Source organism: Manacus candei, unplaced genomic scaffold, assembly GCF_025592945.1.
Source record: "Manacus candei isolate 608988 ecotype Guabito, Panama unplaced genomic scaffold, ASM2559294v1 h1tg000049l, whole genome shotgun sequence".
Lineage (NCBI taxonomy): Eukaryota > Metazoa > Chordata > Aves > Passeriformes > Pipridae > Manacus > Manacus candei.
Window position 1 is genome coordinate 5,489,009 of NW_026138097.1, and position 14,329 is coordinate 5,503,337.

The window sequence follows — 14,329 nt, forward strand, 5'->3', positions numbered from 1 at the left end:
AACATAAGGACATAAACTGACAGAAGAGTAAAAAAAAAAGGCATTTCTGGACCCATTTTTTTTCCCACTGGTTGCTTATTCATCTTCCCAGTCTCTTCATGCCGGTGCAGAAGCCCAAGCAGGTGTGAACATGACTTGAGAACTCATCCATCTGGAAGCCCATCCTACCTGGCTGGCTCTAATTCACATTAGCTTCCCGGTCTACTCAGTGCAGGGCTTCAACTGTGTTTTGGTGGTGAAAAGTGCTGAATCCATACGCATGAGACTACTTTTTTCACTGACAATGGTGACTTAAAATATGGCTTCAGAATAACACTAGGCCATTAATGACTGTTTTTGGAAATCCAGAAAAAAACTACTGGCCTTTTGATTATTTGTCTAACACTAATCACTCACCTATGAGACTTCCTTCTTACTAGACTCTAGATACCAGATGTTCCTGAAGTCTGAGAAAAGTCTAAGCACTATCTTTCAACATGAGAGAGTTCTGATTCCTGTTCAGAGGGCATTACTTGAGCATCACACATCATCACACATGCGTTTCCAAGTTATTCAGAACATAAATAGCAGATGTGATGATATCACCAGTTACCACCAGGCTTTGTGATCTCTCTTTTTATCTGATTGGTGTGTTAGCACTTTAATGCCACTTTATGATCCACGCAGAGATCAGATTACATCCTAGAAGGCTGTATTGACAAAATGAACCTGGCTGTGTGACATGGGATTTGTAAACTCACAGGACTAAGTTTGACTAACAGATCAAAAAAAAGCGTGCCTTAGGTGAGACAACACAGAGTGCTACCCACCCTCACGAAAGGCACAGGCAAAACTGACCTAGAATAGGAGCGACGCCACAGTGCAGAAAGTGAGTGCACCAAGGTCAGTCATGAAGACTCTTCTGTTCTGAACAAAAAGAATTGTGCTCCAGGTTCCTTGAGTCAGAGGAGAAAATGTATTAGCTGGAATTCCTGTTCTGTTTGCACACACTATACAGTTGGCACAAACATGAGTCAGGATTTGCACATGGAGCACCCCATGCTGGAACAGTGTCCTGCAGACCCCAAAAGCATCTTCAACAGGCTGGAGCAAAATGCAGTTTGGTTCTTGTCTTTGGCATTATGTTTGACAGAAATTGACATTCCACCTTGCCCGAGGACTAAATTAATCCTTAAAATGGATAGCGGAACCAAGCCTCTGTTCCATTGTTAAATGGAAGTCTAGTATCTGTTTACATAACAGATGTACTGGACCAGAAATTTACCTGTTTAGAGAGGGCATGAGAGGTGTATGAAATGAAACATTCTGTCTGCTGGACAAAAACTGAGAAAGCTAACTAGATTCTATTTTTCCTATGGTACTCCTTTGTCACATGAAAAATCCCAAAACTTAACCCAGAAACTGCTCAGACTAATCATACCAATCAACATCTACATTTGTTGATTATATTACAACTACGTATATGATACAGAGGCATTCTAGTATGTCCAAGCCACCAGTAGACCTTTGGCATCTACACTGATCCCAAGAAACTTTTCAACAGGATACAGTTTAACTAGCTCTGAAAACAACTGTGAGATTTCCAGATGGTGGAGACACAAATATTTCTCCTGAGAATCAGTAATCGGATCCCTAATGGTTTTCCCCTCTTCACCTACTCCCAGACAGGCCTGCTGGGTGCCAGCTTTTGAACTACTGTACCAGTAATTTTCAGATGACTTCAGCATTCCTAAAATTAAAAAAAAAAATTCCCTTGACATACTTTGCATTCATTGCTGTGTTACATAAAATTAGCTCATACTGAAGCCAGTATCTACTTACATATTGCACTGCTGTCATTTGCTGACAAGTCAAAGCCTTTGGTTCTTCCTTGAAACTGATTTAGGGTCAATGTGACTTTTTCTACTCTAAGAACAACAGTATTTACCCAACATGTTAAAAGTCAAACACAGTAGCAAGTCTCCGTAATGCCCTGGAAGGATGATTGCCTCACTTTCTGTTATACATATTAACACCACTGGTGAAGAAGCCGTGCGAACTTTCATTCCAATTTCATTCCAATTCCACATGTTACCTCATAAGCGGTCTTAACAAAACAAGTCATGTTTGCCCCCAAACTAAGAAAACAAAATTGAGTTTGCTAGGCTTGGATATTATATCTTTTCCCCAAGAGAAGAAAAAGCTTTATGATCAGTAGCTAAGCCCAGTTTTTCAGTATATAATCATGTTGAAAAAATGAGACTTTTGCAAATGATAGCACAGAGATTTGGAACGAAGGTGCATGACTTCAGACTCACTAACTGACAAGACAGACAAAGTCCTGGGACTGAATGTTGTGCACCTTTAGGGAAATTAGGAAAGATCCACCTCCTTTCTGCAGATACCTGCACCCCAGAATACTCCCTGTTTTGTATCTGTTTGATGTCTCCTTTTGGGGGAAATTCAGCAGAGGGTACTGCACCAAGAACTCTGGTAGTCAGCAAAAAACTGACAAGGACTGGTTGCACAAAAGTAGTAACAGAAAAAGAAAAGAAGCAAGCAAGAAAAAAATATTTAAATTATAACATCCTCTGATGATAACACAGCAGTGTTACAAAAATATCAGTTAAAGAATATCTCATAGCCTCGCAAGTGGGCATTGCCCATTTCAATACTTCTGTTCATCCTAACAGTAAAATACCAACTGTTAATTTTTTCAGAATATTCTCCTAAGTAAGTAAGAGTAGAAAGGTGTCCAAGAGTAAGAAAGGTTCATTTTTCATGCCACTTGACATAGGTAAGCTAAGAAAATCCTACAGTTTACACTATACATTGCCTAATAAATGAATATAGTAACTACACATAAGATTTGCAGTAGTGAGTGGGAATTCAAGAACTCATTCATTATTCCCTTAATGTTTCTATCAGCCATCAAATAAAGCTTAGAAATAATGCTGTTGAGATAAAAAAAAAGCCACGCCAAACAATTTTATCACTCACTCTCTTCTAGATTTCAGATTTAGCATTAGCAATGGAACTGATTAACAGCCCAGCAAATGAAGCGTGCTCTTTCTTCTTAAACATCCTTTTTAGTGATGGGTATTCCAGAAGAGTATGCACTCCCAGTTAGAAAATCATATTGCTCTCCTACCAAAGCCATTTCAGCCATTGTGTTAACCTTAATTGGTACTGTGAAGTGCAGTTTAGAATAGGATTCCCCTCTTTAGGCTGTGGTCTCTTCAAAGGCAAAAATCAGACTAAGCTTTTTAACAGTGTAAGCAAGAAGAAATAGACTATTGATAAAGCAGTTTATTTTGACTTTCAGATGAGGCAAATTAACTCGGCTGCAATCTCCTCAGTCTACTGCTGCCTAAAATAGAGAGAGCTGCATGGAGAAGGCCAAATAAGCTACTGTAATCTTTCCATCTGGGGGAACTCAAGCAGCTATCATTCCCCACTGTCATTTACATAACTAGCTGTGGGAAGAGGAAACTCACGTACTGAACACAGAGATAATGCTTAGTTTATCTGTTTTGAAAAGCATCACTATTCCTTATATTTAAAAGCATAGAAGAATGACAGAGCATTTATCATAGCTAATCAACCATGAACTTAAAAACTAGGCTTCTTCAACTCCCACAGCCCCTACAGTGACAGCTGATTTCCATTAAACCAGCATGGATCAGTAGATACATCATCACAAGAAGTTGTAGAGTCCAGTACCAGGAATCACATAGGACATCCATGAGGGGTCATCCTGAATTTCCAAAACTTTACCACAGCTCTATGATTCCACAATGCCAGGTGAGGAGTAGCATCCAAATCTTTGACAGCTGTGACAGCAATGATCAGGAGTCTGCAGAGCAGGCTCCAGAGACAACCAGCAACAGTGGGAATTTGATCATGGTACAGCTTCTGTCTGTTACAGGCTTTTTTTGCTCATAACTTTCCACTGCCATTACTACTTTCACGTCATTTCATAAACAAGCAGACACTGACTTCCTATATAGTTCACATTAAATGGTGTGCCTGTTTAGTTAAAACATCCTGGGATGAAATTATTACAGATAAGAAGTATTTTTGGTACATCAGATAAATCTCCCCAAAGCCCTGTGAGGTGGCTTTTGTTGTTTTAAAGTGAGATGAGACTCAGGCCTTTGGATGAACAGTGACCAGTTTACCTGGAACTTTATTTTGCTATATTGAATTTTATAAGGACTATGTCAAACTCTGTAAAGAAAGAAAGAAAGAAAGAAAGAAAGAAAAAGAAAGAAAGAAAGAAAGAAAGAAAGAAAGAAAGAAAGAAAGAAAGAAAGAAAGAAAGAAAGAAAGAAAGAAAGAAAGAAAGAAAGAAAGAAAGAAAGAAAGAAAGAAAGAAAGAAAGAAAGAAAGAAATTCCTTAGAAGACAACAAAATTTCACAAGTTCTGCTCAAGCACAATATTCTTTTTCAGCCTATTGATACTTCAAATTAAGGTTATATTTTATGTAAATCTCTTTTAAAACTCTGTTTATTAGTGTTATTTCATTTTCTACTTTTGTGTGGGTGGATAATTACTTTCGTCTTTAAGAGATAATCATAAGCAGATTTATGGAAATTGACAAACATTTCTCTGTTATTGTAGTGTATGAATGAGCAACCTATGAAAAAATTCACAACTGTCAGGTTAAGCATTACTTAATTTTATGTGTTAACGATGGTAAGAAAGGTGTTACTATAAAGTTGTATAGGGGGGTGCACAATCACTTGTTACTGAATCCAATAATGAACTCCTTGCTCCAGAGCGAATGTCTGAAAGGTGGTGTTAAAGTGAAATACTGTTCTATAAAATTTTTCATACTAGCCACATTTCTTGCAACAAGCATCTCTGGGTGACAAAAGACTTCTGTAGTTCCTGAACCACAACTAAAGAAATAACTATATTTCTCACAGTTTTGTCACACTTCATGGCTTACAGCACAGTAGATCCACATTTCTGGGATTTTTTACTATAGGGAGAAAACAGCTTTTCTGTATATATAATGTGCTTGGTGACTATTTCTTTCAGGAATCAGCTCATGTTTTAAGTTCATGCAGAATAAAAACAGGTGGACAAAGTAGTAACTAAGTTGTTTCCTCAATTTCCTCTACGTACGTATTAAACTTTTAAAAGTTTGAAGCAAAGCAAACTCCTTCCATGAAAAATTTCCCAGAGGGAGAAAGAAAGAAAGGAAATCACTTATTCCAGAAATTTTGAAACAAAACCTGTGTTATATTTTACTCATTGATGGTGTCTCAGACTCATCCATCATAGCAAGCTGGACAAAACTCAGCCCCAGAACTTGAACCAGTCTCTTCCACTTGCACCCTTTCCTCCCCTTCCCAACAGCAAGGATCTTGTAGGAGTTAATATTGCTTGACCTCTTCCTGTCATAGAGCACAAACATTTCAAGTCTTAGACCAAATTTTCTTATAATGTATTATGAATTAATTGGAACTTGAAACCTGCATGAAGCCATGCCATTCCTTTCCCACACTCATAAAAGGCTTTCTAACAATTATTCTCTATTGGCACAACCAAGACTTTACAAGAAACAAGGAACAACACTTTTCTGATTCATCTCTCTCTTTCCATACATGCCACCTGCATTTACTTATGTTTTGTACTACTTTATAGTAGCACAAAAAAGGGAAGTGAAGACAGGAGTGTATGGCCTTTTGAATCTAAGAAAGTAAAAGACAATAACTAACAATGATAGACAGAAAACATTATTTTATGCTAGCTAATGTCTTCTGCAATGGTAATAGCAGAATTTGGACTGTAAGAATGCATTGCTTCTAAACTGACAGAACGAGATAACAAGATGCTAGAAAGAACATTTCTGCTTTAGTTAGTAGGGGCCATCTAATGTAGACATGTAGACATTCAGGGCTGTGCTTAAAGTAAATGAAAAGAAATTGAAATCTGCACTATCTAGTTGTTGTATTATACTGTTTCTGACCAGAAAAGCACTACACTATACTAAAAACTGAGGAAAACAAGATGGGGGAAAAATTGTAAGTTTGAATCCAGAAGAAAAAATGGCATATCATATCAAGAACAACTATTCCCTATTATCAACATTGTCTCATAGGAGTTTAGGACTGAATATATCCAAAATTACATGTTCAGAAATAAAGAAATTAAAGAAAGAAGAAATAGAAACCCTTCATAACTTATCCCATAAAAGCACCAAAGATCTTTAAACCCAAATTGGTAGCCCCAGAGCTCAGAGCTGCACAAACACATATGAAAACTACTTTTCCACACAGTAAGTAGGTAAATTAAGTACATTCCCTATTTACTAATATAACATGCAAAGTTTTGCTATTGACCAGGGTCTAGACAACAGCATTTTACCATTTTGAAACGAAGACAGCATTTAGCTCAAGACATCTGGAGGCAGTCTAAGCCCCACACATGTTAAAAAGGACTGCAATCATACAGCCCCGTAATACTCTACATTGCCATTGCTATCACTGTGTTGCCAGTGCTACGTAAAAAGCCATACGCTACCCATTGATTTTGTGAGATCTCCAGACTGAGCCATGTCAGGCTTGCTCTGGGCTAAAAGTTTAGCTTCTCAGGCTATATTTCTTTTGACATCCATGCATGTTGTTTTATCTGGTTTAAACACTTTTCCTAATTGATCAGATGTGTGTAGCTTGTTTATGTTACTTTTGCCTGTCTTTGTATGGTAGCACAGCAGTTTTATGACTAAAACATAATGATGTACTATGTAGAAATGAAGGCCTATGGAAACACAATACAGACCTGAGTGGAGACGCAGGAGATGGTGTAGAACACAGGCATGGGATTACAAAAGGTGGGGCATAGACTTGGTACTGAAGACAACATCCATAGCTATAAAAATGACTCCCCAATGGTCAGCTAATGAAGATAGACAAATCTGGGATTAGTTGTAACAAAGGAACAAAGAACAAGTATCTAATATACATAAAAGGAAGTACATATCATCAATTTGGATGAAACATGGAGCTGTAGACCAATAAAGAAAGAGAAATACATGTTAGCAAACACCAAAATGTCCCCAAATGGACTCTAGAACAAAAAAGAGGAAATCATTAACATAGACATCCCCTTCCCTCCTGTGAAAGACTCCAAATGCTGTCAACACAGGCAATACCACCAGCAGAATGAAGCCACCACCTTTAGGACTTGGAGAAGAAGGAGAAGGGTGAGCATAACATCAAGGAAAGAGGGTAGAAACTGAGTGTATAACTGTGTTACCTGGGGTTTTTTTTATTACTATTAAAACATCTTTTGCATCTTTTTCTTCAGTAATAATGGGATCTTGCCTATTAATAACAATTAAACTTCTCAGATAAATTATTATTTACTATTTCTCCAAGTCTGTATGATTCTTGACAGTTTCCCAAAAGCTTCTTGTTTCTCAACCATGCAGAACCATAGGCATGCTGTTATTTTTTGGAAACCCACGAAGAGTAGCAGTGTCAGCAGTCTGCAGATTCAGAAGCCAAGAGCATACTCATTTCTATGTGGAAAAAGACCCTGAACTCTACATTCCATAGAAAATCCTATACTTCAGTGCCTAGATAAAAAGACTGTGGTCAATACCTGGCAAAACCTATGCCACAAATTGAGATTAAAGTCCCACTTTAACTAGGAAGGAAAAAAAAATAAAAAAACTTTTACCAATCTTTCAATAAGGACTAAATGTCAAATGGAAGTTAGAGTTACACACAGATATTGAGAAACTCAGTAACAGTGGTCTCCATCTCCAGAAAGAGGAAAATAGTGAATTCAAACAGATTATTAGTGCATAGATATGTTTGCAATACCAGAGATATTCTTGATACCAATATTTGAACAGCACCACAGAGAACGAACTAGTACAGTCCCTCAGCAGTATTTTATATGAATGAAGGAGGAAACCTGAGCTTTGCAGTGAATCATAATGCCAGTGTAGCTGAGCTGACTTTGATTTACAACCCCTTTTATTAGGCTACTAGGCTCTGCCTTCTGTATGAGAGACAAAGGTGTGGAAATTACCCGTTCTGTCAGTGATGTGTTCATTAATTACATATTAAACACTAGCAGGAATAAGACTAACTTTGCATGACAATTCCTTGCAATATTCTAGACTACTATCATACTAACCTGTAAAGACTTAAGATAAAATGCAATTTTAAGTATTAAATAAATTATTTTAAATAAAAGATATCAATTTCCCCCACATTAGCCTTTACAGAGACTATCTATTCCCCACTACAATTTTTGGTACTTTTTGAATTAATAAAAGTGCTATCATACAAATAAATAAATACATGCATAAAATCAGATTTAAACACAGATCAAAAAATACTAGCCAAAACCTATATTTATTTCACCACATTTCTTAAAAAAAAAAAAATTCCCTAGTTTATGATAGCACCTTGCTTTCTTCTGCTCTTTTTTACTCATGTTGTAATTCGATTTTCACTAAAGATTTGCTCTTTCACAAAGACTTCTGTGATGTGTAAGGGCACCTTATCTGTTTTTCAGTTTTCTGGAAATAAGCCTATGTTTTTTAAAAAAGGGACAAAAATATTTAGAGGGCCAGAAAAAGTTATTTAACAGTAAGGCATCAAACTGTGTCAATGCCACCACCGAGTAATTTCTGTGAGCAGCCTTTGTCTTCCTTACCCCATCTGGTCTTAAAGTCTAAAACACCTACTCACTGCATCGCAACAAAAATTAGACTAAGCTCCTTGGGGCAGGGTTCTGTATTTCTGTAACAGCTCTGAAGCACCTAACATATATCTGAAAGCTGTAGAGGGAAAGAAAAAGAAAGAAAAAAAAAGACAAGAGTCCAAGCTATTAAAACTTCATTTGTACATTCAGCCATCTGTGGATTCCTTGTCATGTTTTATGGCAGGAGTATTTTGTTCCATGATTCCAAATGAAGGGAAGGAGTCCAACTAATATGACCAATGCCATAGTGGTTATATACTCCATTTACATACTCATCACAGTGTCATATAAGACATGCAAAAACAGCTGTGAAGTCAGCACGCCTTTTGACATGAACTTGTTCCAAATGGGATCAAGGTTGATCACAATTACTTTGTATATTTTTGATATTACACTTATTTTATATGTACATTATTATATATATATATATACATACACACACACATACTATCTATTATTATATTTCTCTTAAGAAATGAGCAGGACATATTAGCAGATTAGAATCTTTCATTTGGTGAAAAAACAGCTATTGAGTGGGAAGATGAAGCTCAAGTTCTGTAATATTACTCCCCTGACACTCGTTACCTCCCTTTACTAGTTTTTCTTGTCTCCTCTTGCCTTTACACGTACCTATGTCTCAGCTCCGACATGACATGACATGGCATGACATGGCATGACATGATCTCCACAGACCACCCATAGATAACTGTGCTGTCGGAAAACTATCACTTGCAAATTAAATGTTCTTTATTCTATAGACCTTGTGACAAACATCTGTCTCATAGAGCACTGGTTTTACTAGGTAAAGAGTTCATACATTTATATGGATGCAAGTTTTAAGCGCGCCATGGGACCCATTCAGGGTCTGATTCAACACTGTTGAAGTTAGTCATTTGGCATTCAAAGATTTGCAAATGGGAGTTCCTCAGATAGAGTGAAATAGATGTGCATCCAAAAGCTCATTTCAGAACACATCCCTTGACTTGGTTATGCCTGTTTCTTAATGAGTTGAACTTGAAACAACATGAAGTGCTTTGTCTTGCTGACAACTTTACCTTCCAGTTTAGTTTCAGTGGAAGTTAATAGATCCACGTTTTCCTAAAGCTCAGGCTAAACAAAAGTAAAATTGGTTCTCAAGCTGGTTCCCAAGTTGCTTGAACCACAGAAAAATCATAGGTTTTTTTAACAGAACACTGGTCTCAGTGATTGGTGCAGGTGCTTCTGCATTTCTGGATACTGCAGATTTCTATCTGAATATTTTGATTCATCCACTTACTTGGAGCAAGGGGTACGGAGAAAGAACAGAGCCCTTTCACACTATTGCAGCTCTGCATAGAGCAGTCTTACTTCCCTGACAGGCCATCTGCATGCTGTGTCTACAAGCACTGGAGCTGTCATGATAATATCCATTGTTTGGGAAGCAGATCCTGATTGCAAGGGATTCTAGCCTTTACAAAAAAGGCTCAGCTATTCCCAGGTGAAGCAAGTAAAATTCAGATGATGCAGCCTTTATGTATCTTTAAATTTCCAACCATTGTGAAATTGTTCTTTGGAAAAGAAAAAAACTTCTGTGTAAGGGAAGAGTCCCTTCCATACACAGAGATAGTCTTCAAATCACAAGACTTTTTCCTTACAAATATGCCACAAATCAGTGTGAATTTCTGTGCACCGTAAGTTCACAGACCAGTTATTTTGCTTGACTCAGAGCTGGTTTCTATCTTCCGTTATCAGCAAAGGATACTGCTCTGGGGACTGCATAAAAAGCACTGAAATTACCCTGGTGGAGGGAGAGGGTGATGAAGAAGAAGCATACATGTTACATCAGATGTTAGTCAACTATTCATACATATTTTTAAGCCAGCTTCTCACCTGTTGAATAACTGAATTAAACTAGTGTGAAGAGAGAGAGTTAGCAGATTTTCTCTCTTCAAAATGTTTCACATTCACGACCTTGGTTAGATAATTTAGTCAGCAGACATTATTGTCAGCTTCTTTATGTTATTCATCTAGAACAGCAGATGCCACACTGAGCTGCAGCTCAGCATCAAGGAAAATCTGCCTGTGTGTCAGGGGAGACAGGATAGCCAGAACTCCCATAAGGACTAATTGGTACTCCAGTAAAAAGAGCTATCTTCAGCTCTACTCAAAAAGAATATTCTAGCATTTTTAGCATCCCTTTTGAATGCTTTTAAGGAAGGCTCTTCTCAGCGCTCCTGCATTTCATCAGCTCTCCCTCTCATGGAAACCCTAAATCACATATTTAAAAATAGACCATCAGATTATCTGGGTAAATCATAAAGCTCGGCTTATCTCTCTCTTCTCCTTCAAAATATACAATTTATTTTGTCCACCAGCTCAGCAGCGTGAAGCCATGAATAATCCTGTTTGTCTCAGTAACCCAACTCAGAGATTGTCCCTGTATATCTCTATTCTGTGCATGTATGTCACACCGAGGTGTGTGTGTCTGTGTGAGCATGGAAGGAGAAGACAGGAATTCACGGTTCTGGGCACAAAGGTGTACAATCCTGCTTATGCCAGTGTTTGTGCCCATGCCAGTTGCATGCGCCCTAGCATCACAACACAGCCTTACACAGTCATGGAGAATAATACTAGGATTCTGCAGAAGTACTTCAATTATGCATTAAATTGTTGTTTAACAACAATCTAGATCACAGAACCTGTGTGCTTCCCCTGAGGGCAGACATAATCAATGCATGTGAGGAAGGAGAGAAAAATTTTTCAATTTCTCTCTCCCAGTGGTTCAGAGGTACCACATAACAGAGCATTCAGTAGCAAACTCCGACTGTCAGCCCCAGCGTTTCCCATACGCTCATCTCCCCATCCTCCCCCTGCCAGTGCGGCCCATCAGGCCACGAGAGCCGGAGAAAGCCCTGCAGGGATATAAATAGCTCCTCGGGGGAGGAGGGGAGAGTGCAGCAGCACGTTTCCAAAGATACTTGCTGCAGAGGAAGGTTTTGCTGGATTGATTCAGAGGGGAAAGGGAACGGCTAGGAAGTTCACTGCCATAGCAGGTAATGACTGTGGAGAGGAGGCAGCAGCTGCCCTGGGGAAGCTGAAAGGGGAATGCCCCGCTTGCTGAGAGAGCAGCGATGTGGGGTTCCCGGTGTGAATGTCCCACTTATTTCAGACAGTGTCTTCAAATCCTCCCCGTAGATAGGATGTGTACGAGCATGAAGGGTCCACGGCTGAGAAAGACAGCAAGGATACGAGCCAACTCCATGGAAGTATTATTACCACACGTAGCTTATTGTCTGTGCCAAGTTTGTACCAGGCCAAGCGGTGTTACTGATAACGGGCTGTATTGCACCGACTGTGCATGCGGTGCTCTGAACTTGCCCCAAGCGTGGGCACAGTATAGCTGGCTCCACTATTTTCCTTGGAGAGACAAAGCCTAGAGGTTCTGTCTCTCCAGAGCTGACCTATTTCCCTCCTGCCTCCCGAAAACTTTGGGGAACTATAGACACAGCCGCCCGAGGCACAGGTGCGCGATCGCCCTTTCCCCGCCGGCGACACCCCGGGCACTCCTCGGCCGCCGCCCGGGCTGGGGGCGCGGGGCGGGGGGCGCGCAGCCTCCGCCGCGCCCCGGGCCGCTCCACGTCTCTCTGCCCTCCCTCCCCCCGGCGGGTAGGCACCCCGCAGCCGTGCGGCGCTGCAGTGCCCAGCCCGGCCCGGCCCGGCCTCTCTCACCGTCCTCCAGAGCCGCTGCCTCTTGGCACTGACGGAGGTGGCGGTAACGATGAGGTGGGAGACGGACACCACCAGCCCGAAGACGATGGCCAGCAGAGTCCGGACGGGCAGCAGTGAGTAGGACACGAAGGTTACCAGCATGAGCTGCCACATGCCCTGCTCGGGGGCGCTGGGAGGCTCCATGCCGTAGGCGCCGAGCGAGAAGGGGCAGCAGAGGAAGGAGAAGGTGAAGCTGAAGAGCAAGGTGAGCTTGACGATCTGCTGCAGCTGAGTGACCTGCAGGTACTTGACATTCGTGACGATGAAGAGGGAGAGGAAGATGATGCAGTGTACTGGGTGCGAACCTTTGGAGATGGTCAGGCTGGGGCCGGAGAGCAGCTCCACCAGGGCCAGGCTGGCGGTGAGCACAATGAGGACGGCCAGCGCCTTAAGGGTGGACGTCTGCTCCAGCTTCAGGTTGTAGCTCTGGAAGAGAGCTTCCAGCTCCTTGCAGTCAAACTCGTCCTCGCAGGCGATGGCATCCAGCAGCACCAAGGGAGGGGGGTCTCCCAGCCCGGCTCCTGCTCCCGACGCCGCAGCAGCTGGCGGGGAGCAGCAGCAGTGGCAGCACTTCTTCCTCTTGGTCTTGACTTTCTGAAACGGTATTTCCTCCATGTCAGTGCCATTCATAAACCCGGGGGAAGAAAGCTCCTCCTGGTGTCCCCCGCTGCCGCTCCGCCGCCTCGCTGCTCATAAAAGAGGGGGAGGCTGCGCTCAGGAGCCCTCTGCTCCGGGGGTGCGGGTCCCGGGCGCACCCGCCAGCCGCCGTCCGCAACCCGCCGCGCCGGCAAACGCCCCCTCCGCTGCCACCCAGGAGCCGAGGGTGGCTGGGACGGCGGGAGGAGAGCCTCACTCGTGTAAATGTGCCAACCTTCCTGCCTGCTGTCTCGCTCTCCCCTCCACCCTCCTCCTCCTCCTACTCCTCCTCCCCTGGTGCTCCAGGGATGTTAATCTCCTAATGACACCAAAACACCATCCGAAGGTTTGGAATCAAACGGAAGTGGGGTGGGGGCAAAGGGTGGGTGGAAGCTCAGAGAAGGGGAGTGGGGGATAATCAACAGGCGGGTCTCCGTTCAAATAACGCTATTTGGAGGAGCGGGAGCTACAGAGAGAGGCTTACAAACGTGTTCCCCTGGGGCGGGCAACATTAAAAAAAAATAGCGACAAAATAAAAAAAAATAGTAACGAATCCCAGCCAGGGGTCTGGAGGAAAAGTGGCGCAGAGGGACCGGAAAGAAAACAGGAGGCAGGGAAAGGCAGGGCGATCCCCTTCCCACGTCCGAGAGCATCTCACCGGGGCTGGCAATTGCGGAGCGCCTGCGCGCCGCTCGCTTGGGAAGCCGGACACGTTCCCGCCGGGGCTCCGCAATTCGGGGTCGGCGGGGGGACCCGCCCGCCCCTGCGCAGCGCCTCGCGTCCCCCCTGCCGGGCGTCCGGGGCCCGCCGGCCCACCGGGTGCACCGGGCTTCGGCGGCTGGCTGACAGCCCTGACAGCTATTCATATACATATTTATATGTAAATGTACAAAATCTACATATGAAGACACAGAAATACATGTAAATATACATACATATGTGAATATATAAAAATACATATACATTTATAAATATAGGTGACTCCTGCTTCCTTTCAGAAATAAAGTCTTATCTGCATGAATAAATATTCTGATGTTAGTGGTTTTGTCTCCTAGACTCTGAAGCAGTTGGAAAAGGTGCAGTGAATGAGAAAAATTTCAAGAAAACACATTTCTGTGAGCACTTCTGCCTGTCTGGGAGTACAAATCAGTCAGTGGCTGTTGAAGGTTACTCCTGTGACAGGAGAAAAATATCACCCCCCACAAAATTGTACTTGATAGTGCTATCAAGAAC

General features: G+C 41.8%; 1 protein-coding gene across 3 annotated transcripts in view; it reads right to left on the bottom strand.

Annotated features, from left to right (window-relative positions):
- Positions 1 to 13,830, bottom strand: part of ADCY1 (adenylate cyclase 1) — a 664,242-nt gene extending 650,412 nt beyond the window's left edge. For all 3 annotated transcript variants that reach the window (XR_007906518.1, XR_007906519.1, XM_051798873.1), the window contains exon 1: positions 12,422 to 13,830. Coding sequence is in view for 1 of the 3 variants with exons in the window: in XM_051798873.1 (XP_051654833.1) it covers positions 12,422 to 13,090 (669 nt within the window). In the remaining 2 variants the exon portion in view is untranslated. The remainder of the gene's footprint in view (positions 1 to 12,421) is intronic.
- Between the last annotated feature and the right edge of the window lie 499 nt (positions 13,831 to 14,329).